Genomic DNA, 24,809 nt, shown 5'->3' with positions numbered 1-24,809 from the left:
GTTGAAATATGTTTCTTCTCTGCCTACTTTGTTACGAATTTTTGTCACGAATGAACGTTGATTTTTGTGATATGCTTTATCTGTGTGTCTATTGAGATGATCATACGATTCTTTTGCTTCATTCTATTAATGTGATGTAGCACATTGATTTGTGTACGTTGAAAAATCCTTGCATCCCAGGAATAAATTCTATTTGATCATTATGAACAATCCTTATAATGTGCTGCTGAATTAGATTTGCTAGTATTTTATTCAGAATTTTTGCATCTATATTTATCAGGGACATTGGCCTGTAGTTTTCTAGTAGTGCACTTTTCTGGTTTTGGTAAAATGGATTGGCCTCATAAATGAGAGGCCTTGGCTAGCCACATAAAATGAGTTTGGGAGTATTCCCTTCTCTTCAATTTTTTGGATGAATTTGAGAAGGATTGATGCTAATTCTTCTTTAAATGTTTGGTAAAATTCACCAGTGAAGCCATCTGGTCCTGGGCTTTTCTTCATTGGGAGATTTTTTTTTATTACTGATTCATTTTCCTTACTAGTAATTGGTTCATCCAGATTTTCTATTTCTTCCTGATTTAGCCTTGGTAAATTATATGTTTCTAAGAATTTTTCCATTTCTTCTAGATTGTCCAGTTTGTTGGCTTATAGTTGTTCACAAATCATTATGTTTTTTAGCTACAAATAATAAAAAGCCCAATTAAAGTGGCTTGAATACGAATTATCACATACTCTGAACAGGCAGTATTTGAAGGTAGTGTGATTCCAGAGTTGGTTAATCCAGTGACTCAAAGATGTTCTAAGGAACAGATATTTTTCTTCTTTCCACTCTGGAATCCTTGGAGGGTTGTCTTGATCTCCTAGACTGGCTCTCCTCATAGTCCTAAGGAGGCTGTTTCTGTCTAGGTTATAAGTAGACAACAACTACTAACGGCAGAAATGGGACTATTCCTGTTTTATGTCCTAGAACCCTCCAGAGATTACCCTTGTTTCTCATTGGGCAAGATGGTGTCATATGCCCTTCTTAAGTAAATCGCTGGCAAAGGAATGAGTCCACATGATTGGCTTTGACCAGTCATGATTCATCCCCTGGAGCTGAGGCCTGCCCTCCTGGAAGCTCGTGGCTGATTGGAGGAGAGTGAACTAAATTAGGGGTCTGCTTAAAAAAGGAAGAGACTAATGGCTGTTGGGTAGGGTAGTTGAGATAGCTAGTGCTCCCCCAATATCCATTCTCCATTTCTTCCCAAATAATAGAGATTTCAGCTGGGCATATGGCCACTCGGAATAAAGAATACATTTCCCAGCCTCCTTTGCAGCTGGATAGGACCCTGTGACTAAGTTCTGGGCTATGGAAAGTCAGCAGAAGTTTCACACAGACGTTTCCAGGAATCTTCTTGAAGAGACATCTGCCATGAGTCCTTTGCTCTCTTTTCTCTTCTTTCCTCCATTTGCTGCCAGGACTGTGGGTGCTACCACGCTGGACCTTGAGAACAAGGGTCACAGCAGAGCAGTGAGCTGGAGGAGGCTGGGGCCTTAGAACCTCGAAGAGCAGAGCGCTCTTCCAGCTTTGCACTATCTCCACACTTGTCTACGCGAGGGCTAGTACACTTGCAGCAGACAGAGTCCTAATGATCACAGGCAGGCAGTCAACACTGTCTGCTCCAGCAAGTGACTGCTCGGGTGTCCCAGTAAGTTAGCGGAGAGCCTAAATCAAACCCAGGACCCCTGACTCCTAGCGCAGGGCACATTCTGCTTTCCAGGAAGCAGCGTGGAGAAGAGAGACAAGATCAGGCATTGAAGCCAGAAGATCTGGGGTCCGGGTTGGCGCCATGCCTCACTGGAGATGTCATGCTGAAAGTGTTACTTGACGTCTCCAAGACAGTTTCCTCGTCTGTAACATGGGGATAATGATTCCCACTACATAGGCGCTGAGCACTTGAGTGGGCCTGGCGTGTTATAGAAACTTAATGCAAATTTCTAACAACAGATAAGTGAAGATTGAATAGGCTATGGAGCCTGGTTCATAGTAAATACGGTAGCCAGTATCCAAAATGGCCCCCGGTGGTTCTGGCTTCCTGTATTCAGGTACTTATGCCCTTGTGTCCCTTCCACTCTGATTGGGCTGACTGCTATACCCAAGAGGCTAATGCAGAAATGATGGCATGGGACTCCAAGGTCAGGTCATAACCGACATTGTGGCTCCCACCCTCTTCTCTTGGATCACTCATTCTGGGGCAAGCCAGCTGCCAATGGTGTGAGGACACTCAGACAGCCCTCTAGAGAAGTGTGCATTCAAGGACCCGAGGCCCCCTGCTAGTGGCTAGCACAGGCTTGCCAGGCATGAGAGGGAGCCTCTCCTGGGCCAGATCCTCCAGTCCCAAGAAGCTTGCAGATGACTGTAGCTCTGGCCGACGGCTTGATCTCAACCTCACAAGAGACCCCCAACCAGACCCACCCAGTTCAGCCATGTCCAAAGTCCTGACCCCCAGAAATTGTGAAAGAATAAATATTTGGTGTTACTTTAAGCTATTAGGTTTGAGTTTATTTGTGACATAGCGATAGATAACAAATACAGTGTTTATTCACTAAATTTTCGTTCCCTCTTCTTTCTGGCAAGACCCTTCTCTTCTGCACTACCCTCTCCCTCCATGGGAATCTCACATCCCAGAAATGCTGCCGGTGAGGTCTCAGCGTGCATGTGTCTGCTCGCCCCGTACAACAAGGCTCTGTGCTATGCAAAGGAGGGAAGAATTCAGAGGGAGGCTTGTTCTCAGAGGCGTCAAAATTCCGTGTCCTCTTCAGGGCACCAGTTGTCACACAGGTGTGACGTGAAAGAAAACATGATAAGCCAGGCATTGCGAGAGCCGCTTCTCCTCCGCCCAGGGTGCTAACCAGACAGGGGGCTGGGCTAGTCTCCATCCCCCTGAGCCTCAGTTTCTTCTTACGTAACACAAGGGGACAGGGCTGGATGACCCCCTTGCTTCCTTCCCATTCTCGTGTGTGGGTCGGGAATATGTATATGTACATAAAACTTTTTCTTGAAGTGCAGCATTTCCACATAAACTGCACACACCATAACCATATGGCTTGGTGAATTTTTACGTGCTGAACACATTTATCTAACTGGCACCCAGATTAAGAAACAGAAAAGTACCAGCCCTGCAGAAGTCCTGCACGCCCCCTCGCAGCCCTACCTCTTAGGGTCATGATGGGTAACAGTAACTGACTTCCACACCATAGACTGGTTTCTCCTATCCTTGAACTTGACGTAAAAAGCACCATACTGTATGCTCTTTGTGTCTGGCTTCTCTCCCCTGACTCTGGGTTTGTGAGATTCCTCCATGTTGTTGTGAGCGGTTACGGATCGTCCATTCTCACTGCTGTGTAGAATTCCATCATGTGAATGTACCACAATTTGTTTATCCATTCTACCATTACTGGACAGTTGGGTTTCCATTTGGGGGCTATCATGAACAGTGCTGCTGTGAACATTCTAGTCTGTGCCTTCTGAGCATGCGTGTACACATGCCTGTTTCATGTATGTACCTAGCAGGGTATTGCTGAGTCCTGTGCTTTGCGTATGTCCACTGTAGTAGGTTTTGCCAAAGGCGATGCAGCAATTTACACTCCCAATGATGGTGTGCAAGAGTCCAGGCATTCGACACCCTCATGAGGTTGGCCGTCTCTACCTACAGCAAAATGGGGGGACACTGATACCTGGATGGAAAAAAATGGGACTTCTCCACCCTGAGAATGGCTGGCAGCGGGAAGGCGGGGGAGGTGACACCCCAGGAGTGGGGTTAGAGGACAGAGTTGCAGCCTATAGAGTGGATGACCGTAGGAAGACTCTAGAAGGACCATCTCAGCTTTTCCTTCTAAGCTAAGCAGGGAGAGGAGGCTGAGGTGACACTCAGATGACTTTAACAGGAGTGGGGCTGAAACTCGCCTTCTCTCTAAAGGATTTGTCCCCACGTTTTCCTGAAGTGGAATTGCTCAGCCCCTGTGACTGGCCTGTGGTGGCAGAGTCCAAAAGGGTCCCCTGGAGAGAAGGTGAGGAAAGGCTGCTGCAGGCCCTGTGGTGGCCTCCCCCATGGCTAACCCCTTTCTTCCTGCCCGACAGCGACTCCAGGCTGGTCTGGCTGCCTGTCACTGCAAACCCATTGCAGGGGAGGGGGCCACCTGCCTCCTTGGGGCTTAGCAGTGAAGAGCTCTCTGGCCAGCATCTCTATCCCTTTGCTCTGCGGCTCCCTTCAGCCTCCCAGTCCGGCAGCAAGTACCAGAAAACTGACTCTCCCTGGGAGCAGCCTGCAACCAGTGACTGTGGGTTTGGTGGACAAATACATCAGCCCCCTCGAAGGCATATGTCCTCCAGGATTGAGCGCCAGTCGCCCACAGTGGTAACCAATTTGATAACACACCCTGTATTGGCTGCCTTCCCTCCCAGTCTCATTCCCCCCTCCTCTACTGATGTTTCCTGGAATTCCTCCCTACGCAAACTTCCTTGCACTCAAAGCCTTGCCGAGCGAGAGCCTGCTCTGGGGGAGCCTAAGACTGCATGTGACCCAGTCTGGGCAAAGATGTAAGCAGATCTGTTAGGAGCTTCTGGAAATGGAAATGTTTTTCCTTTCTCTGGTAAAAGGTACAGCAGGAGAAAGCCTCTCTTTCCCATCTGGCTTTTTTGTTCTGTGTGGATGCTGTGTGCGAGCTTGATGCCTGGAGCTGTGGTAGCTACTTTGTGACCAGGAAGGCAGATATGGATTACATGCTGAGGATGACAGAACAGAAGGATGGAAACCAGGCTCCTTGACAGCATCTTTGAGTCTCCTAACCAGCTTGGGTCACTTACCTTTGGCACTTCTTGTTAAGGAGACAATACATGTCCTTACAGACTAAGCCATCTCTATCTGGGTTTTCAGCTGCTTGCAGCCAAACTCATCAGTTACTGATACAGCCCTTGTCCCAGAGGCATTACTGTTGGACTCAGCCTCCCACCACTACTACCGAGAAGCTCCCAATCGGTGGCCCCAGAGAAGGGCTAAGAGACAGGATTGGGGTGGAGTCGGGGCAGAGGGGGGACACCGCAGGCTTGAACTCCACAGGTGGCTGAAGACCTGGAGCTGAGGTCCCAAAAGGGAGAAGGATATGTGGGCAGCTGATATCTGGGGTCCCAAGGACAGTGAGTAGGGAGGGCAGAAGGCAAATCCCCCATTAATCTGGCCAGGGTGAGCGTTGTTATTGTTATTATTATGAAGCATCTCAAGGCTCACAATCGTCTTAACCTGGCCGGGCCCCACTAATGGCCCCATAAATCCCAACCATAAAGAGTAATGGGGGGAGACAAATGAGATAATTAGGAATAAATCTCACCGAGGTCTCTCTTCAGCAGCGGCCCTGGAACTGGCTGATCTTCCGAGCCATTAGCCGGGCCCCTAATTAATGCTGAGCTGCCGGGCGCTGCCAAGTCTCCAGGCACAGGAGGGACCCTGCTGAGGGGCACCACCGCCCCCTCAGCCTGCGGCGGCGACCTTGGGAGGAGCCGAGGGATGGGTACCGCAGCCTGCCTGCTTCGCTTTTCTGTCGCCTCCTTTTCTTCAGCTCTCTCCATCTCCAGTCTACCTTCCTTCTCTGTTTCTCTCTTATCAGACCATCACTGTCTGCATTGTTGAGCCATGGAAGATCTGAGTTAGCAGGAATTGCGGGGGCCACCTGTGACAACCCTCCACCAGCTCTCCTCCCTGCCCCGAGTCAACCCCAGGGCAGGGACCCCACTACACACCCTCCCCCAGAACAGTCCTTGGAATTGCCCCCACTGCCACAGTTGCAGCCCATTCCGCCTGGGTCAGTTCTCAAAATTAGAGGGTGTTTCATGCCTGGAGCTGAGTGCTGTCTCCTTGTCTTGTCTGCCTCGTGGTCTTGCCTCTTCCTGCTGGAGCCTGAGGACAAGCCTCAGATATTTGAAGGCCATCGTCCTGGACTTCTCTCCTCCAGCTCAAAGCCCTGAGCTGCATTTCCGACTCGAGGTTTCCAGTCAGGCCTCCCCCTCCAGGCACCTGCTCTGGGCTCATTGGTGGTAGTCTGAGCCCATAGTTGGCATCCTCTTCTGTTGTTTTAATCTGCCAGCCTTTCCTGCTTTTTTTGTTCCAGCACCCCTACTTCTTTGGGGAGCTTCCCCTCCCTGATTCTACATGATTCTGGAGGGGAAGCCAAGTAACCCACCCTCTCTGGCCACAGAGGCCTGGCCCTCATTGCCCTCTGTCCCCGTGTCGGCTGGCTCAGGAATAAGCCTTAGCACCTTCCCTGCACCCCTGACGTGGCAACACTGAGAAACACCAGGTGGGTACAGCATGTGAACACCCGCCCCTTCCCACCCCGTACCCGGCCCCAACCTGTCTGCAGTGGGAGGGAACTAGGCTGTAACCCAGAAAGAGGCACACCCAGAGGTGGCAGGAATCGTGGGGTACAGAGGCTGCTAGAGGGTCGGGGGAAGCATAAAACCAGGTGAGGGGCAAGGAAGGCTGGGGGCCTTTTCTCTGGAGGAGGTGGAGGGTGAGGGGCTAGCTGGACCCGTAAGGGGGCTGTGGCCGCAGGAACCATCCCATGCCTGTCGCCTTACCATCCTAGGAAGGTCGGAATGTGGAACGGAGCACAAACACCAGGGTGACAAGGGGCCAGGTCTGTGATCTCTGTCCCCTCTGCTGTCTTCACGGTGGCCTGAGGCTCCTGCCCCTGCTTCTTCCCCACCTCTCCTTGTACCGGGCCAGTCCTGAGAGCTACTGCACTCTTTCCCACTGCTCAGCAACCAGGAGTGTCTGAAGCAACTGTCCTGAGAGCCTGGGGACCAGCCTTCAGGCCCCCACTCCTGCCTCATCTCCCCAGGTTGCTGGCAGAGGCCCTGGGGCATGACTGGCTGCAGGTGATCCAGCCCTGGGGCTGCTTAAAAGTGTCCTTTCCTGCAGGTGGTGAGGCCTGAAGCCCAGTGTGCCTGGTTCTGCATATGAGCAGAGGGAATGCCTATTAAATGGACCAAAGAACGGGGAGAGGCTGATGGAAGCCATGGGGCAGGGGGCGGCTGACCAGCCCTCCCCTCACGAGCCAGCCCCTGGCTCAGCTACTTGCTTGGTCACGGAGCAAAATCTCTTGGGTTTGGCACACAAGATCACCCAGTAGTCATGGCAGTCCTGGCCAGGGACCACTTAACTTGGCCCCACCCCCTTCTCCTCCCACAAGCGTTCTAATTATTACCTGTCTTGGGTTAGACAACCTGCAGCCTGAGGGTGGCCCCTCGAGAAGTCTCCTGGGCAAAAGGAGGCCAGTTTGCTGCTCCAGAGATGAAAGAAAACTGGAGGTGCAAACTATTTCCCTGAACACTGTGGCCACCATTAGATTTCCAGCATCTCAATGCTGCTCCATTCCACACGTAAGGAAACTGAGGCCCAGAGCGTGAAGGGTCTCTTCCCTGGGGCCCACAGCAGAGCCAGGCTGGAACCTACAGCTGGCTCAGCCCAGCTGGTTGGAAATTGGCAGCCAACGGAGAAGGGCCATGTAGTGGAGGAGAGGGGTCCAGAACCAGGACTTGCCCTTGAGGATATCTGGGCAGGGGTGGGTGGGTGGTGGCCTCCAAGACAAGCGCCATCTGGGGGCGGTGGGGCAGGCAGAGCGGGCATGGGATGAGGGGGAGGGGGCACAGGGCTCTGCAGCACAGCCTGGAGCTGATCAGGGCTGGCGGGGGTGTGTGAGGGCATGTATGGGTATTGGTGGGGGTGGGGGAGTGTGGTACGTGTGACTTTGTGTGACTTTGTGGAATGTGAGTCTGACTGTAAGGAGTGTGTGTGAGTAAGTGAGTGAGTGTGTGTACTGGGGGGAGGCTGGCTAAATCCTCCCCGTCCGTCCCCACCCAGCGCAGCCTCTCGGGTTTCAGCCACTGTCCTAAAGAAAACAGCCTGGAGCTTGCAGCAGGAAATCACTATTTGGATTGCAGACTCGCCTCTTCCTGCCGCGGCCCCCATGGTCCCCAAGGAGGAGGGAGGCCCAGGGAGGGGGCCTTCCTGCCCACCTGGACCAGACCTCGAGGTGGTCAGAGGGCCCCCTCCCCAGCCCGGCCTCCCAACGTCCCTCAGACCCCAGCCTTGGGGAGGACCTGAGGTTGAGCTGGACGGAACGGGAGCCCTCCCACCGTTGTCTGTCCTCCTCAGGACAAAGAGCCACAGCAGTGAGAGAGGAGGATGCTCCCCGTGGCCATGTGAGGGGACTGGCGCACCCTCACGGAGGGCCATGGGGCCGTCCTATCAAAGTCACAAATGCATGCACCCTGAGGCCTGGCAATCCCACTTTCAGGAATATTCTACAGCTATAGCTTGCCCACACAAAAGGACATGTTCACGCAACCTTGTTTGTAAGGGAAATACATGGAGAGAACTAAGCAGGAGTTGGGTGACTGAACTGTGGCTCGTCCCTCAGTGGAACTCGAGGCTGCTCGTCAATGTGCTGATGAAGAAGAGGCCCGAGACAAACGGTTAGGTGATGAAAATGGTGCAGGGCAATGTGTATAGCTTCTAATATTTTTGTTTAAAAAAACCCAGTAAGAGGGGCTGGCCTGGTGGCGTAGTGGTTACACTTGCGCGCTCCGCTTCGGCAGCCGGGGGCTTCACTGGTTCGGATTCCGGGTGCAGCCTTATGCACTGTTTATCAAGCCATGCTGTAGCAGCTGTCCCACATATAAAGCAGAGGAAGATGGGCACTGATGTTAGCTCAGGGCCAATCTTCCTCAGGAAAAAGAGGAGAATTTGTGGCGGATGTTAGCTTGGGGCTAATCTTCCTCCAAAAAAAAAAAAAACCCACTAAGTGTAAATGCTTGTGTATGCACAGACTAGACTTTTGAACTTTTTGTACTTTGGGCGTGCAATAACTTTGCAAAAAATCGAGACAAATAAATGAACACTGGGGGCTGAGGTGATGGGGCTTCTCTCTGGCTTTGATTTTGACTGTGTGACCCTGGGCAGCTCACTTCCTCTCTGTGTCCTGAGTTTCCCAGAGGTCAGAAAACCTTAATGTTGGCCTTGTGAGGGCTGTGTACACGTAGGGGAGGTGCGGCAGTTGCGGGGGGGGCCTCCCAGCCCCTCTCATTTCCTCCTCCTGCTGTAACTGCAGCCGCTCAGAGGGCGTGGGCTGTTCCCTCCTGACAATCCTTGAGAGAGTTCAGATTTCGTCTGGCCCTTTTTCTGAGCTCCCTCCTTCCTTCCAGCATCCCTCCAGACCACTCCAGCCTTCGTTCCTGGAAGCTGTGCTCACCAATTTCCCATGAGGTCTCCACTTTGTGAGGCCTTCTTCAGCCACGTCTTCTCATCAGGACAATCCAAGTTGAACCACGAGGCAATCCAAGTTCTCTCACTCACCCTGGACCCCTCCCGGCTTCCTCCAGGTCCAGGATGGGGTGGGGAGGGGCTCTGTCCAGCCAGCCCTCCCCACCGGCAGAACCCACTCTCCCCACAGTGCCCAGGTCTGCCCCCACCCCTGCACACCAAGGGCCTGGACACTTGGCCTCTGAGGCTCCCGCCAGCCCTGGCAGTTTTATTCTGTCTCAGGGATGACTGGGCCTGAGACTGGGCCATGTGACCCCCAACCCAGGCCACACTGGCCTCCCAGTGCAGCCCAGGAGCAAGCCCAGGCCCAGGGTTGCCCCCTACCCACCACTGCTCTGCAAGCGACAGAGGCATGGGCGTCACCCTCTGCCTGGGAGCCATCTCGGGAAGGGCTTGGAGAAGCTGGAGTCAGCAGGAGATTAATTAATCAAAACCTGAACACATCTGTTGTTAATTAATTCTATGCCAAGGTTAACTCTTCCCTCTCTGGGCTTCCCCTTCCCTTTGGTGGGAAGAGGGAAATAATGGTGGGGAGTCGGGACCCCTCTTCCTTCCACCCCTTAGCGGGGAACGGGAAGGAAGGGACCCCAGAGGGCAGGGAAGCCTCATCCATTCCGGTGCCTTGTAAGGACGTTGTGGGGAGTTTGCTTTTGAGAGTCGTGGTCCATGGACATTACTCATGAGTCCTGAGGAAATCGGAGATGGACAAACATCTTTATTTACAGCAACAAATAGAACAGACCCTCCCTCCATGCCCCCCCTCTCCCCTTCCAGTCTTTTCCATACTGTTCCCCCTCGTGCCCTGCCCCAGGCCTAAGCCCAGCACCCTCTGGGGTCACTGTATGGGTCAGGCCCCCAAAAGAGCTCAGGAAAGGAGACAGGGAGGGGCTTGACTGAGGGTAGGGTGGGGGTCTCTTTTCACATTTTGCTGTCCTCTAAGCCTCGGGGTCAGGGGAGGCGGGCGCCAGGAGCAGTGAGAGGTAGAGAAGCACACAGCTCCGGCGTCCCTGCCTCCCCCATGTTCCTGCGCCCCCACCCCAACTTTCACAGTGTTCTGCAGCCCTGGCAGCTGGCCCAGGAGCAGCCCCCACCCCAGCCACTGCCCCCAGGTCCTTGGTGCCATCTGTCCCTGGTAACCAGGGAGGAGGACTGGCTCTCTGCAGTGGGCTCAGCTCCCGGGATGGAGGTGGCCTCCGAGCGCCCCCTTCTCACGGGCTGGGGTTCTGAGAGGGCCCTGGGAGGGTGGGAGAGGACCAGGGGGACGGGCGATCAAGCTCTGTGCCACAGCCCCCCTGGGGAGCCCCTGCCGGAATCCGCGGGTCAGGAGGAGAAGCAGAGCCCACAGCACTCCATGCAGATCTCCAGGCAGTCGGCCGACTCGCAGCAGGCGTCCAGGATGCCGCAGTCCAGGTCGCAGGGCAGGTCGCAGTCGGCGCATTCGCCGGAGCCGCAGCAGCAGCAGCAGAGGCACGAGTCCTCGGAGCTGCAGGAGCCGCACGTGGCGCAGTCCAGGACAATGTTGCACAGCGTCAGGAACTCGCAGAAGAGGCAGGACAGGATGCAGTGGACGCAGCAGTCTGCGGGTGGAGAGAGACAGGTGAGACAGCCGGCGGCAGGGGACCTAGCCCGGCGGGGACGGTGTCCACCGAGAGCTCGGTGCTCGGCAGGAATTAAGCTCATGCAACCCTGGGCAGCTCCACCAAGTGCGGACTGCGAGGAGCCCCGCCTTATAGGTGACGGCCGTCAGAGGCACAGAGTGGCACACGCCTACCTCCTATGCTGCAGAGCGGAGGTTCGAGCCCAGGCCGTCTTGATCCCGAGTCCCTGCTCGTAACCACCCTCCACCATTTATCTAACAAACACATGGAGCGATGACATGTTCTAGGCACTGCTCTGGGTGCTGGGCATGAATTAAACTCATTTAAACCTCCAACAACTCCATGACGTGGCGCTACGATCAGCCCCACTCCACAGATGAAGAAATCTAGGCCCAGAGAAGTCCCTGCAGAACATGTCCAGAATCCTACCACTCTGCTCCTCTCTCGCTGGGGCCACGGCAACGGCCTCCCCGTGTCTATTCCCCACGTGTTCAGAGGGATTCTTGGAAGAGCTTTAGTCACATTCCACCCCTGCTGTGCTCAGAACCCTCCAATGGCCTCTGCCTCACTGGGAGTAGGAGCCAAAGTGCTCACAGTGGCCCCCACGGCCCCACGTGATCTGGTCCCCTCTCCCACTGACCCCCGGATCACTCTGCTGTGGCCACACTGGTCTCCCGGTCCTGCGGGCACTGCTGCCCTGCCCGGAAGGCTCTTGTCCCAGATGCACGCTGGGCTCCCTCCCTTTCCTCCTTCTTTGCCCAGACGTCCCCTCTCGTGAGTCTGTCCTTCCACGAGCATGCTCTATAATACTGCACCCTGCCTGCCCCACCCCCAGCTCCCCCCCACCACTTGCCCTGGTCTGCTCTGCCATTTCTTGGAGGACTGATCACCTTCCACCGACTCCACTGCTTTCTCCTCCTACTAAGATGGAAGCTCCCCAAGGGCAGGCATCTCTGTCTGTTTTGGTCACTGATATAGTACAAGTCTGCAGAACAGTGCCTGGCACATCGTAGGCGCTGAGTAAATAAATGGTAAATGAGTTGACACAGGAGCCTGGCCATGGGCTCCCAGCTGCTAAGTGGAGCTGGGACCCCAGGTGGCCTGGCTCTGGAGCCCGTGCTCTGAACCGCTCAGGCGGCTGCCAGGATGCTGAGCTGTCACCCCTCCCAGGGGTCAGGCCATGGGGAAGAGTGTGGAGTTCCCCTGACCAGGGGGGCCCCTGGCACATGGCTGCTGGTCCTGTGGGAGACTCACACCACCATGGAGGGCCTGACTCCCCCACCCTCTTCCTGTGTGGAGGGACTGGGGTCTGGTACAGCTGGAACCCCTACAGTCTATCTGCAACCTGGATAAGAGAGTTCTTTTCAAGCGCAAATCTGATGAGGTCAGTGGCTTGTTAAAAACCCTTCCTTGGCTCCCTATTGCCCCCAGATGAAGGCTAGGCCCACGGCAAGGTTTACAAGGCAGGGAGCCCCTGCCTGCCTGGAGCCTCACTTCCCACCATTCTTCACCTTGAACTTCACAATCTACCCACACCAGCCATTTCTCACCCCTGTGCTAATGCCCCCCTGGCTACACCCTCCTACTTGTCCTTTAAGGCTTGCTTAGGCACCTCCAGAGCCCTCCTGACTCCCCTCCCCAGGTTTCTGGGCTGGTGTGGGTGTCCCCCTGTGTGTGCATAATCCCCTGCCTGTGGCTTTATCACCATATTTAAAATCTCACCATATCTTGACGAGCTGTTTGTGCCTCTCTCATGAGGCCATGGACTGGGTACCCAGCACACAGCCCAGGGCCTGGCTCAGAGCAGATGCCCCAGACACTTTAAGTGAATGAACACCCGCTTCGTAAGTGAGACTGTTGGGCAGAAGCCTCTCTATGGGTGGCAAGATTTATGAACACATTATGTGCAAACACGTACACTGAATCCTGTTTGCAGAGGACCAGCTAGAGTCCCCCAACATGGACAGGAATTGCTTAAAAATTGTGGGGTGCAGGTCAAGCACCACTGAGTTACAGGCAGCTGTCACTCATGCCAGTGGGGCAGCTGGACCTGGCTGTCCAGGGTGGCCCTGGCAAGGACCTCCTTTGTGCTGGAGGAACAGTAGCTGGTGTATCCAGGTCCTCTGTTCTCCCACTGCCCCTGGCAGCCCCCGCCCCACCTCCAATGAAGCATCTGATGGTGCATAATTTCATTCTGCTAGGTGCTCTCTTCTCACTGAACAGACGCTCCAGTCCTTGAGGAAAATTTCTGTGTCCAGACATGGGGGGTTTAAGCTGGTTCAGCCCAGATGGCTCCATTCCTTGTTACAGCAGCTCTGGGAGAGCAGGGAGGGGAAGGCGTTGGCCTTGAGATATGCCTCACTTTACCCAACAGGTGTCCTTTGCAAGGTTCTCCGATTTGACAGTCTTGCACCAGACTCCCTGGAGGGCTTGTTAAAACCCAGACTCCTGGGCCCCACCCAGAGGTTCAGGCCTGGTGGGCTTGGCGTGGGGTTGAGATTCCACTCCTCCCCAGCCGCCTGACAAAGATGCTGCGGCCCCTGCCTCGCACCTTGGGTTTGGAGGCCTCTCCAGGGAGCGGGGGGGGGGGGGGGGGGGGGCGGCGGCGCAGGGCTCACCTTCCTGCGCCTGGAGAGGGATCTGGGAGGCAGCTGACTTGGTGCTGGCTTTGCTCTTCTTGCTGCCCTGGCTGGCGAGAGATGGGTGTGTCTGCAACTTCCGGTGGGTCTTGGGGCCACCCAGGGCACCATTCCCCGCCTGCCTGGCGCCGCCCAGCTCCGAGGAATGGCCAGAGCCATTCGCCACTAGTGGGGTGCAGCCCAAGGGGTTCCCCTGAGGCTGGCCTAGAGAGATGACGAGAAAGAGGGATGGAGGAAAGTGTGGGGCCGCACAGCCTCCAGAGCTCTGCTCTAACCCTGCCTGCTTCATTCCTAGATACACCACAGGTCACGTAGCCGGACTTATATTCTGCAGGTGGGGAAACTGAGGCTCAGAGAGCAGAACTGACTTGCCCAGGGGCACACCATGAAATAGCAGCAGAGATGAGCCTGTCTCCTGACTCCCAGAGGGGCAGGGAGAGGGCTCAGAGCCCTGGACTCCACCTTCTTACCCCAGAAGAAATCTATTCTCTGACCCCTGGGGTCCCGGGAGTTGGGCGAGGGCAGTGTGGTGGGGGATGGAGGGCAGGGATGGTTCAGCTGGGGTGGGAAGATAGCAGTGAAGCGGTTAACCTCCGCCTCGGCCCCTGCCAAGCCCCCAGCTGTTTTTGCCCTTGGTGTGCTGGGTGATTTATTGGAAACATCTGTTTGCAGATGAACGCCCTGGCCCTGGAATCCAGGGGCTCCTCACAGGAGCCCCTCTATCTCCTGCTCCTTCTGCCTCTGCTCCCCGCCCCGTCCTGCCTCTGTGGGGCGGCTGGCAGAAGCAGTTTGCTGAGGGGCCCTTAGGTCTGGGTGAGGAGGGAGAGAAGGGAAGAGGGAGGCCAGTGGGGAGACCCCCAAGGCCAGGAACCCCCATGTGCCCATCCCAGGCTGAGGGACCAGATTCGGCCTTATCAGTGGGGTGCAGGGAGGCTGGCCCTGGCGATCTCCCCAAAACACCCAGTTCCGCTCCTCCCCTCACTCAGGTGTGCTCACCTGGATGGCACGGTTCTGTTCTTAAGAGACGAGGGCAGGTGTGTGTGTGTCAGGGAGGGGACCGAGAAGGGGTCACCAGGAGCCTGGAACCCCTCAGCTCACGGCCCCTGACTCCTGGGCAGGACCCTCTGGCCTGAGGACCTCTGTCAGTGTGCGAACGTGGGACACTTCCATTGCTTAGGCATCAGGGTCTGGATCCTCAACCCCGTCCAGGCCAGGCCTCTGTGTTTGAACTGTGGTGGGAGGAGACGTCTGGGGTGCCCTGGAGGCTGAGGAGAGGGGAGGGTGGCCTCCGTGCTTTCCTTGACTCAGGGGGATGGGCCTTCTAGCAATGGTCACATCACTGCACACTGACTGCGTCAGCCACTGTTCTAAGCGCTTGACAAGCTAATTATTCTCTCACTGAATCCTCTCAGTATCTCTACAGGGCAGCATCCTCCTCTTACAGATGAGGAAACTGAGACCAAGAGAAGTACAGTAACTTGTCCAGGGTCACACAGCCAGTATGTGTCAGAGACAGAACCAGGCTGGAGGCTGAATGCAAGGGCTCAGAGGGCAGAGCGGCCAGGGAGGGGCAGAGGTTGGGAGACAGGGGACTGGGCAATGAGCTGCTACTGTCACAACAGTCACTACTCTCTTAACTAGCAGCATACACATTTTGAGTTGTTACTAGCTGCCAGACACAGTGCTAAGAGCTTTATGGATAGTGACTTTAAATATCATGATAGATCCACTCTGATTGGCCCCATTTCCAGATGAAAACACTGAGGTCCAGGGAGGATAAAACGACTGTTTCCCCAGCTAGGAAGTGGAGGTGGGGGGGGGGATGATGATGGGGAGAAAGGAGGCAAGGACAAGGTGGGGAGTCAGGGAGAGGATGGGAGAGGCTCCGCGCTGGGAGCCTTCGGCCCTGAGGTCCAGCTGGTGCCTGCCTCTGGGTAAACAGGGGTAAGGCCATGGGAAGTGGTCAGGCCTGAATCATTCTGCTCCTACCTCTTTGCTGCATGGGGGGTGACCGGGCTGGGTCTTTGGCCAGCTTCAGTGCCCCCTGCCCTGCTGCCTAAACACGGGCACAGGGCGGGCGTGTGTGGTGAGCCGAGGGCCCTGGGAGGTTTGGGCAGACAGAGCCTGCCTGTGGCCATGGCCGTGGGGGCTGAGTCACAGAGCAAACACTCAGGCCCATAGACACAGGAGTGTCTGTCCAGCTCCCATGCAGGCCCCCTCCTCTGTGGCCACGGCGCTGACCTCTTTCTCTCAGTGCTGCCGGTGGGTGTGTCTGGAGGAGGCTGAGGGCAGCGCGCTAGCGGGATTTAGTAACCCAGCCTTCCAGGGAGTCCAGCGTAGCCCCAGATGTCCCAGCTGAGGCGGCTCCCCAGGCCGGGCCAGCTGGGCAGGCACAGGAGACAGCGCTGGGCCGGGGGCCCTGAGTTCCTCAGCTTGTGTCCAGGGTGAGTGTTCTCTGCACCTCAGTATCCTTGTCTGCAGAGTGGGCTTGGCCATGACCCTCCCGCTGTGTCACCCCAGGGTGACTTGGAGAGCACGTGAGATCATTCAGGGAAAGAAAGTTGGAGAGTGCAAACGTGGCTAGAGATTTTGCGCATCTTATTAGTAATTACAACCCGATTCTGGCGGCCCCTTCTCCTGCTCTTGAGGGTGAGGGTGAATGCTCTCCCTCCCAGGACCTCCTCAGAGGTCGAGCCAAGCCTGGGAACAGAGCTGAAGTTTGGTCCTTTCTGCCCAGAGCAACTGGGGGCGTCTCTCCTTCCTTATAGTCCTTGATGCCCTGAAAGATGGGGCTGGCTGGGCTCTCGCTCCCTGCACGGCCCCCCAGCTTCTTTCTGAGGTGAGAGGCACCTCCTTCCACACAAACACACACCCTCTGGTCCTGAACAATATTGCCTGGAGCCTGTCCACACTCATTTTGTACTAACCATTTTGTACGTGGAGGTCTTCTTCCTAGACAGAAAGGACGGTGACAGTGTCACATGCCTTTCCATTACCGACATCTCAAGGCCGTGGCCCAGGGCTGGGCTTACATGGGCACTCACTGCATTTTTGCCAGCCCATCTGGATTGGATTCCCGCGTGCAACCCCTACATGTTGCCACCCCCATACCCCGGCCCCTCAGGACTCACGTGTCACAGCTTCTGTGGGGACATCGAGGTCAGTGCTGTCCAGGGCCTGGGGGGCCCCGGGGCCATTGCCTTGGGGCATGAGGGGTGCCGCCTCCTCCAGGGAGCCCTCCTCTAGCGCTGCCTCCGCAGGGTGAGTGGATCCTGTTACTACCTCCAGCCCAGGTGGGAGGGATGGGGTCTGGGCTGGGGAAAAAGCAGACAACTGAGGTATATTTTCCCTGCCCTGGTCACCTCCCTGAAGCCCAGAATGCCGTGAGCCTTCATTCTCTCTCTCTCTGTACCAGTCACCCAGCCCTTATCCTATGTGGCAACAGCCCCAGACTCCAAAATAGAAAGCTCCCAAACCACAACCCGTGAGTGAGCAAGGATGTGAGTGTGTGCGTGTGCACATGTGTGTGTGGTATCCAGGAGGGGGCTAGAGACACGTGGTAGAGATGGAGTGGGGAGAGGAGGCAGAAACACACAGCCGGAGAGAACAGACAGCCAGTCGTGATGGAGAGATTAGGGACAGGCATCAAAAGTGACAGGGAGAGAGAAAGAATCAAAGGGACAGTGAAAGGTAGAAACCAAGAGATAGCGCATGAGAACGCGGGAGATGGGGCGGGAAGAGAGAGCCTCAGAAACCCTGTGATGGACAGCTGGGACGGGACAGCCAGACGGGAGGGAGACTCAGCGATGGGGAGGAAGACAAAGACAGGGTCAGAGACAGAGGCGATGGAGAAGGGAGCGTGAGACAGACAGAGTGAGGGGGAGATGGACAGTAAGAAATGGGGTGAGAGAGAGGATGACAGTGAGAGAAAGAGTCAGAGAACCCCGGGGGTGAGGAGAGAGATCAGGCCTGAGGCAGAGGGCCTACAGGCAGGAAGAGAGACAGGGACATGGCCCATGAGGGCTGGGACGAGGCGGACTGAGGTGGACCGCAGCCACATGTAATTACAGTGACTGGCTCAGCCCCTGTGTGCAGGGTGGGCGGAAACAGAAATGGAGCCACCTTCAAACCCACAGCTCCTGAGTGGCTGCACTAGGGCCCCCGGGCCAGGGGAGACTATTACGGAGGTGGGACATGGAGGAGGGAGGCAGAAAGGAGCCCAAGCTCCCGCCCCTCAGTCACCAGGGGTGGGAAGGCCTGAGAGTGAGCAGGGGGCAGAGAGGGTGAAGCAGGGGCCCCAGGGCCAGGGGCCGGGCCAGTCAATTACAGGGTGCTGCCTGAGCATCTAATCAGACCCCAGGTTGTGCCATTGGAATGACAGGGGCCTCAAGAAGGTGGCCTCCTTGCCTCCCCCCACGCCATGTTGGGAGCAGGGGAGAGGAAGAAATGAGAGACTCATAGGGAGAGGAGAGAGACACAGGGAGACAGAAAGATGAAAAGAAAGGGCGGTGGAACCCAGAGAGAAAAGGATCCACACCCACACATGGACACTACACAGAGAGACTGGGAGAGACACACCCAGGGCGGCAGAGAGATAGAGACACAGACGAGTCCTGGAAAGAGAAGCGGAATCAATCTCAGAGAACATATGGTCCTTCTCTGAGCTATCTCCAAACGACAGCGACAGCGGGAGAAAAGAGGAGGGAGATAATTAGAGGGATAAAGGAAGGCTGACCATGCAGGTCTGGGGGATGGGAACATCCTGAGGGGAGGGACCATCCAGGGGCTCGGCTGCCTCCCTGGATCCTGAGCATCCCTCTGTGGCCTCTGATCCTCAAAGACCCCTGAGCAGTCCTTGTTCCAAAGACCCTGGTCTCCCGTGGCTAGGGGAATGGAGGCGCCCGAGGACCCAAGTGGGTAGCACAGAGAGCACAGGCCGAGCTGGCGTGCTCACGCCTGCCCAGGGAGACCTCAGGCCCTGCCTGGAGACAGGAGCTGGGGCAGGGAGGAGGGAGGGGCTGGGGCTCCTGCAACTCCTGAGGGCCCCAGAATCCTGTGTTGGGGACCCCTCATGGTGCCTGCTGCTGCTCCAGGGAGGCAGGGGGCAGGGCCCTCCAGTCCCATCCGCTCTTTGGGCCCCCTGTTGAGAGCCCCCTCACCAACTGGGTTAATGAGAAGGGTCAAGGCTTTGGGAAGATCACAGGGTTGGGCGAGGAGGAAGCAGGCGAGTGGAGATGACTCCCAAGGAGGAGCCACGCTGCTCCTCCTAGCCCTGAGCTGGTCTGCAGCAGCTCAGACACAACTCTTGAGGGCGAAGGCCAAATTGGCACAAAGAGGGAGGCTCAGGGCTGGGGTCCTCACTCCCAGGAAGGGGGCCTGCTAAGCTCTAGCCTCTGGCCCCAGAGGCATCTTGCCAGGGCCCTGAATCGGGAGTGCAGACTCTCCCACGTGGTGTAATGAAAAAGGCCTGGGAAGATGCTGAAGACCCCAGCCCTGGATCTTACCAGTTAACAGCTGGGGCAAGTTAGCGGGTCTTGGGTTACCTTGTGTGTAAAGGGGGGGGGGGGGTCCTAACGCTTATCCCTCAGAGTTTCAAGGAGTCAGTGAAAGGCTCAGCAGAGCCCTGGCCTGTGGGGGGCCATTCACGACCACGTCCATCCACACAGCCACCTACCTGCCCGCTGTCCTTCCTCCCTCCCTTCCTTCCTCCCTCCCTCTTTCCCTGCCTCCCTCTGCTGTTTGATTCAACACGTATCCAGCAGCGATGATGCACCTCACAATATATCAAGCACTGGGTAGGCCAAAATGAGAAAGACCAGGTCACCACCTCAGGACTTCTCTGTCAGGAGTGGATTGCAAGGCGGTCACACACACTGAGGGGCAAGAGTTCCTGCAGGGGGCAGCCTGAAGAACTGTGGAAATGCAGAAGACGGGCACTTATCCCAGGGGGTGGTGTGTGTGTCTAGGAGGTTTCTAGGAGAAGGCAATGCCCACAGTGGGTCTTGAGTAATCAGTCAGCAAAGAAGAAAAGGACATTTCGAGATGAGCAACAGGAACCAAGGGCCCCAGGGTGAACAGCCGCAGAGTGAACAAGGGACACCAGAGCCATGCTAGAACGATAGCTGGTGCATGGCAGGCCTGTGGTCACTTCCTAGGCTTTCTGCTGAGGTCACTGGGGTGCCCTGGGGTGACACCATGGGTCCTGTAGAAGAAGGAGCCAGGATGGCAGCTTTCCTGGCCCCCAGGGTTGGAGAGGCAGGAAGGGGAGGAAGAGGGGATAGGGAGATTGGTCCCCATCTCTGTCTTCCTCCCCCAGTGTCACCACTCTCTGGGTAGTCTCTCCTAATAGTCATCTCCAGGGCTGGTGACCTTGAATCTGGTGGGAACAGGAAATCACAGAGAGCACAGACTGAGTCCCAAGGAGACCCCTCCTGCAGGAAACCTGCCATTCGAGGGTGAGCGTCAGACCTCGGGAGGAAACCAGGGAGGAACGAAAATCCAGTCCAGTCATCTCGACCTGGACACACAGAGGGACAGACCTCCTGGAGCCAGGAGGGGCAACAGAGGGGATCTGGCAGACACCCGAGAGAGCAACTCTGAGGTCAGAGGAGGAAACTGTGCCAAGTGCTCAGAGACATGGAAGCAGAATGAGACGGAAGAAGAAGTGGCAGGAAGACCCGATCTGTGAATGAGATACTGCCCAGAGGGCCCGGATGCCAAGAAGCGGCTCTCGCCGGGAACACAGGAGCAGAGAATCCAGGCCAGAGGTGAAGTCCCAGTGCTCAATCACCAAGACACTGAAAGAGCCCAGCTTTCCTTCTTGGGACCACGAGACTCTGCTGTCCAGCCACAGAGGGAGAACATCTCCGAGGAGAAACTCCCCGAGGGACGTTCAAGAGGGTAGAAATGTGGGGTGGGCCACATCCACCCAAATGTGGGGGTGGCCAGCAAAGGCCAAGGGCCATTGTGCGGATGTGCAACTCTTGTTCTGTATACAGGCGCCTGCCAAGGAGGGCAGGGGTGGGGCTGGAGTCCCTGGTTGGGGCCCTTTACTCCCCGGAGGTGCCATCTGCTCACCCAGCTGCATACCGGCTCCATCTGACCAGAGGGCCACCTTTTTCTAATGTGCACAGGGGGCCAGCCATGCTGGTGGCGTCTCTGGGCAGAAGCCCTCGGGCCTGCACCTCCCCTCTCACAGGTCTTCATCTACAAGGGGGAAATACAGAAAGGAACAGCCCTTTCTGGACACACTCTCACCCCTAAGACGGGACAAGGTTCTAGTCAATGCCCCGGGTTCTGGAAAAGGCCCCAGAAGGGAGTGGGAAAGTCATGTTTAAATCTGTCAGCCCCAGAGCGAAGGCTGAGAGACCAGCAATCTCAGCAAGGAACTGGGGCTCCCTCTGCCTGCCGTCCTCCAAGGCGGGCGGTGCTCCTGGACCGAGAAGGAGAACGGGGACCTCTTCTAGGTGGGATGGGTTCCCTCCAAACCTGGAAAGTGCCCACAGGACCCTCGTTCTGGAGCTCCAGTGCCTGGTCCCTCAAGTCTAGCCCTTTCCATGGTCTTTATGGTCAGTGGATCCGGGCTCCCCCCTCGGAGCTCTGAGCGTCTTCAGAGGGAGAGGACCAGGACCTGATCTGCTCAGAGTAGCACCTGGAGCCCCATCCTCCAGTCTCTCCTGGGCTTGGTGTTCAAGGTGGACAAGGATCCTGCGGTTCAAGCAACTGACCTCTCCACAGCCCCAGGCCACCCCTGGGCCTGCTGACCAAGCCACCCATGCTTATATTATTCCTCTTGACCAGATGGTGCTACCCCTCCCCTCTTCCACTCCCCAAATCCTTCATGACCCAGCTGGAGCTTCATCTCTTCCTCCAGAAAGCCCCCGCTGACCTCCAGCCGACAGGCCCTCCTCCGAGCGGCCCACTTGCTGAGAACCGAGCACCCAGTGCCTCCCGTTGGTGATTATAACTTGGTAGTGAAGTCCTGGCTCCTCAACCGGCCTGCAGCCCTCCCCAGCTCAGTCCCTTCGGGCAGTGTCAGTATTCACCTCTGCACCCGCAGTGGGCACTCAGCAAATGTCTGTTGGTGAGGACTGAGTTCTGGAGTTTGGAATGTCCCAGATCAGGGGAAGGATAGAGAACGAGACAGCAAGGATTAGGGGTGGCACCTGGCCCCAAACCCCAAGAAACTGAGGCTGTGGACTCCTTTGATGCACACGTGTGACACAGGCTGGGGACCAGAGAAGGCCTGAGCTGGCCAGTTTAGCTGGGTTGGGTTGGTTTTATTTTAGGTCTGAAGGTTCCAATTCCCCAGGAAATTCAATTTAGAACCAAGCGCAGGAGTGTGACGCCCCAGTGCTGGGCAGAAATCTGCTGTGGGTTAGGGAGCCAGACTCTGGGGCTCTCAGGGGTGGGTGGGGAGGCCACTGGGGGAGCCAAGGGTGTGGGGGCTTGGCCACCTGCCCCAACCAGAGCTGCCCTCAGGCCCCTTGCACCCTGACTGCAACTTGGGTGGCTGAGGGAGGGGCTGACGATCCCTGGCCGTCCTTCCAGCAGGGCCCCTGGGGGCAGCGCTATGGCCTTGCTGTTCTGTCAGTGCTCAGCAAGGAGCGTGGGGGATTCTGGTCTGGGAGTTAGGCGTCTGTGGGGTTTTGGCTGGGTCTCCTGCGGTTTGGGCTTCCTGGGCAGCAGGCTCATTCTCCCAAGGCGGCAGAGCTGGGCCTTCTCCTGTTATGAAAGCCACATTGTCTGGCCCAGCCCAGGCTGGGGAGGGGGCTCCCTGGGGTGCTGTGGGGGGGCCTCAAGTTACGGCCTAGGGCTTAACCCTCCCAGTGGTCCACGCTGGCCCTTGTCTTCTGCCCTGAGCACCTTTAGCCCCCTCCTCTCCCTGCTGGGGCTCAGAATGGGTCAGACGGCTGAGCGGATCTTGGAAGAAGGCAGTGGAGAAGAGAGCAGAGAAAATAGATAAGTGGGGGAAGAAAGCAGGGGAGAGTGGGAGGATGAAGGAGAGGAGGGGTGAGAGGTGGAGAGGGAGAGAGAGGGTTCCCAGACACAGAGCAAGAGGCTTCCCCGCCCCCTGCCTCGAGCTCTCCCTGCAGGCTGAAGGAGCCAGCGCTTGGAGGCACTGATTCTCCCCCAGTCCCCGCTCCAGGGGCCCCCGCAGACAGGAGGGAATCCGAGGGTTAACAGGGACGTGCAGCAGACACATCAGTCTCATTTATGTGCTGGCCCCTGGCCAGACATGTCCCACTTGTCCTCATTTGGGTTTAGGGACCCCCTCCAACCTCCACAGCCCTGGGCGTCCAGAGCCCCAGTGTCCACACCAGGCAGACCCTGGGAGCTGAGACAGGCCCCTCGGAACAGGCAGACAAGCCCTGATGGGCGGATGTGGAGACTGAGGCCAGAGAGGGGCAGGAACTTGTCCAAGGCAGGGCAGGGAGTTAGTGTCAGAGGTCCAGGACCAGACCTTCATGATTCAGACTCGAAGAGGGGGAAAGGGAGAAGGGGGTGGGTCAGAGAAAGGCGAAAGAGCTAGCCTAGCCAGGAGCTGCCACTTAAGTCCTGAGATGTGGGCCTGCACCCTTCACCCCGCTGCCTGTCCCCGTGCAAATCCCACGTGGTCCAGACTTATCCCCGACCCCAGGTTCCACTGTGAGCCTGGCCTACATGGCGCCATGAGGAGAAGCAAGGGCCGCAGCTCACAGAGCTCCCACCCCAGCGCCCTCAGGGAGTCACACACCCTCCCGGGGTTGGGATGCTCCTGTGGGAATCCCAGGGACAGGGACCATACGGACACTGCGAGTTGGGGAAGGAGCATTTCACTCCGGTTGTGGGCACAGAGTTGGAGTGAGTGTGTGTGTGAGTGTGCGTTTGTGTAAGAGCCAGGCCTAGCCCGGGTGGGGAGGAAGGCGAGAAAGACGAGATGGCAAGGAGGGGAGGGGCCGGGTCCTGTGGCCGCTCACGGCCGACAAAAGTTTTGGGAATCGCTCAGCTCTGGTTGGGTTGGAGGAGGGGAAGGAGAGAAGGACTCAGACACCCCCACCCACGCCTGAGGCCCCCATAAATATTTACACACTGGGCAGAAATGGTCGGGACGCACATCCCAGACGGACAGACAGACACTGCGGTGTGTGTGTGTCTGGTGTTGGGAGTGGGGGGAGTCGGAGCCAACTTGGCGCGGCAGCCGCCTCCATTCGGGCCCTGCCCCCAGCCCTCCGCCCCCCTTGGACCCGGGCCCCGATACCCAAATTCCTCGTCCCCGTCTCCACCCGAGCTCCCCGAACCGTCTCTCCACGTCTCAGGGAGGAGGGGGGAGAATTAACACCCCCCCGCCTCCCACCTCCACCCACCCCGCGAGCCGCCTACCCAGCTCCCGTCCAGACTCGCTCTCCATCCCCGGTCCTACCTGGGCCCGGGGCTGCGCTCGGGGCTCCATGGGGCGCGTCGCAGTGAGGGGAGGGCTGGCCACTCACCTGGGACATCGGCTCGGGACCTGTGGAAAACAGGGCTCAGCGGGCGGGGCCGGCCTTCCCCCGCGCGTGCGGGGAAGGGGGACTGGCAGGGGGGGACCCAGCCGCAGCCGCGCGCCTGCCCCCTTTCCAGCGCGGCAGGGCCCCGGACTAACTTACTCTTGCGGGCTGCGCGCTGCTCTCCCGCCCGCCCGGTCACCGCGCGGGGCCTGCCATGCGCGCCGGCTGCAGGCACCCCCAGCCGGGGTCGCTCGGCTCCTCGCTGCCCGCCCCGCGCCCCGCGCCCCGCGCCCCCGCCCCGCTCACTCGCTCCTTTCTCCCATTTCGGCGCCAGCGCGCGCCGCTCGCCCCCTTCCTTCCTCCTTCTTTCGCTCCAGCCCCCTCGCTCCTCCCCTGCTCGCCTCTCCCCTCCCCTCGTCCCTGGCCCACCCTCTCCCCGCCCCCTCCTCGCCCGGCCGGTCGTCCCCCCACCACGTCCCTTCCCCCCGCCCGGCTGGGCGCTGCCTGGGCCGGACACGTCTGTCCGCGGGGCGCCGCGGCCGAAGCCCCCACAGGAAGCCGGCTCGGCGCGCTTCCTCCGCGCTCGCCGCGCTGGGCCCCGGCTCCCCACATCTCCGCCCCCCAGGCCCAGCGCCCCGAGGGGCTGCGCTTTCTCCCTCGCCTGTCCTAAACTCTGCCGAAGTTTGAGGAAAATCAGGAAACGAGAGAGAGAAGCCACTGTGACCACAACCACCTCGAGCCAATTGT

The 24,809-nt window shown here is 57.3% G+C and overlaps 1 protein-coding gene across 5 annotated transcripts in view; it reads right to left on the bottom strand.

The window, feature by feature from the left end:
- Positions 1 to 10,054: 10,054 nt before the first annotated feature.
- The window catches only part of MDFI (MyoD family inhibitor), a 37,042-nt gene continuing 22,287 nt past the window's right edge, over positions 10,055 to 24,809 (bottom strand). For 3 of the 5 annotated variants that reach the window (XM_070584611.1, XM_070584607.1, XM_070584608.1), the window contains exons 2-5: positions 23,999 to 24,085; positions 16,728 to 16,910; positions 13,576 to 13,800; positions 10,055 to 10,936 (exon numbers count right to left, since the gene is read on the bottom strand). In XM_070584611.1, the coding sequence (XP_070440712.1) occupies positions 10,680 to 10,936; positions 13,576 to 13,800; positions 16,728 to 16,910; positions 23,999 to 24,074 (741 nt within the window). In that variant the 5' untranslated portion in view covers positions 24,075 to 24,085 and the 3' untranslated portion in view covers positions 10,055 to 10,679. Of the gene's footprint in view, positions 10,937 to 13,575; positions 13,801 to 16,727; positions 16,911 to 23,998; positions 24,086 to 24,221; positions 24,461 to 24,809 lie in introns of those variants that run through there. The other 2 variants (XM_070584609.1, XM_070584610.1) reach the window with 2 other exon arrangements.

The sequence above is a fragment of the Equus przewalskii genome, chromosome 19, assembly GCF_037783145.1.
Source record: "Equus przewalskii isolate Varuska chromosome 19, EquPr2, whole genome shotgun sequence".
Taxonomy (NCBI): domain Eukaryota; kingdom Metazoa; phylum Chordata; class Mammalia; order Perissodactyla; family Equidae; genus Equus; species Equus przewalskii.
This window is presented reverse-complemented; position numbering and strand designations above follow the sequence as displayed.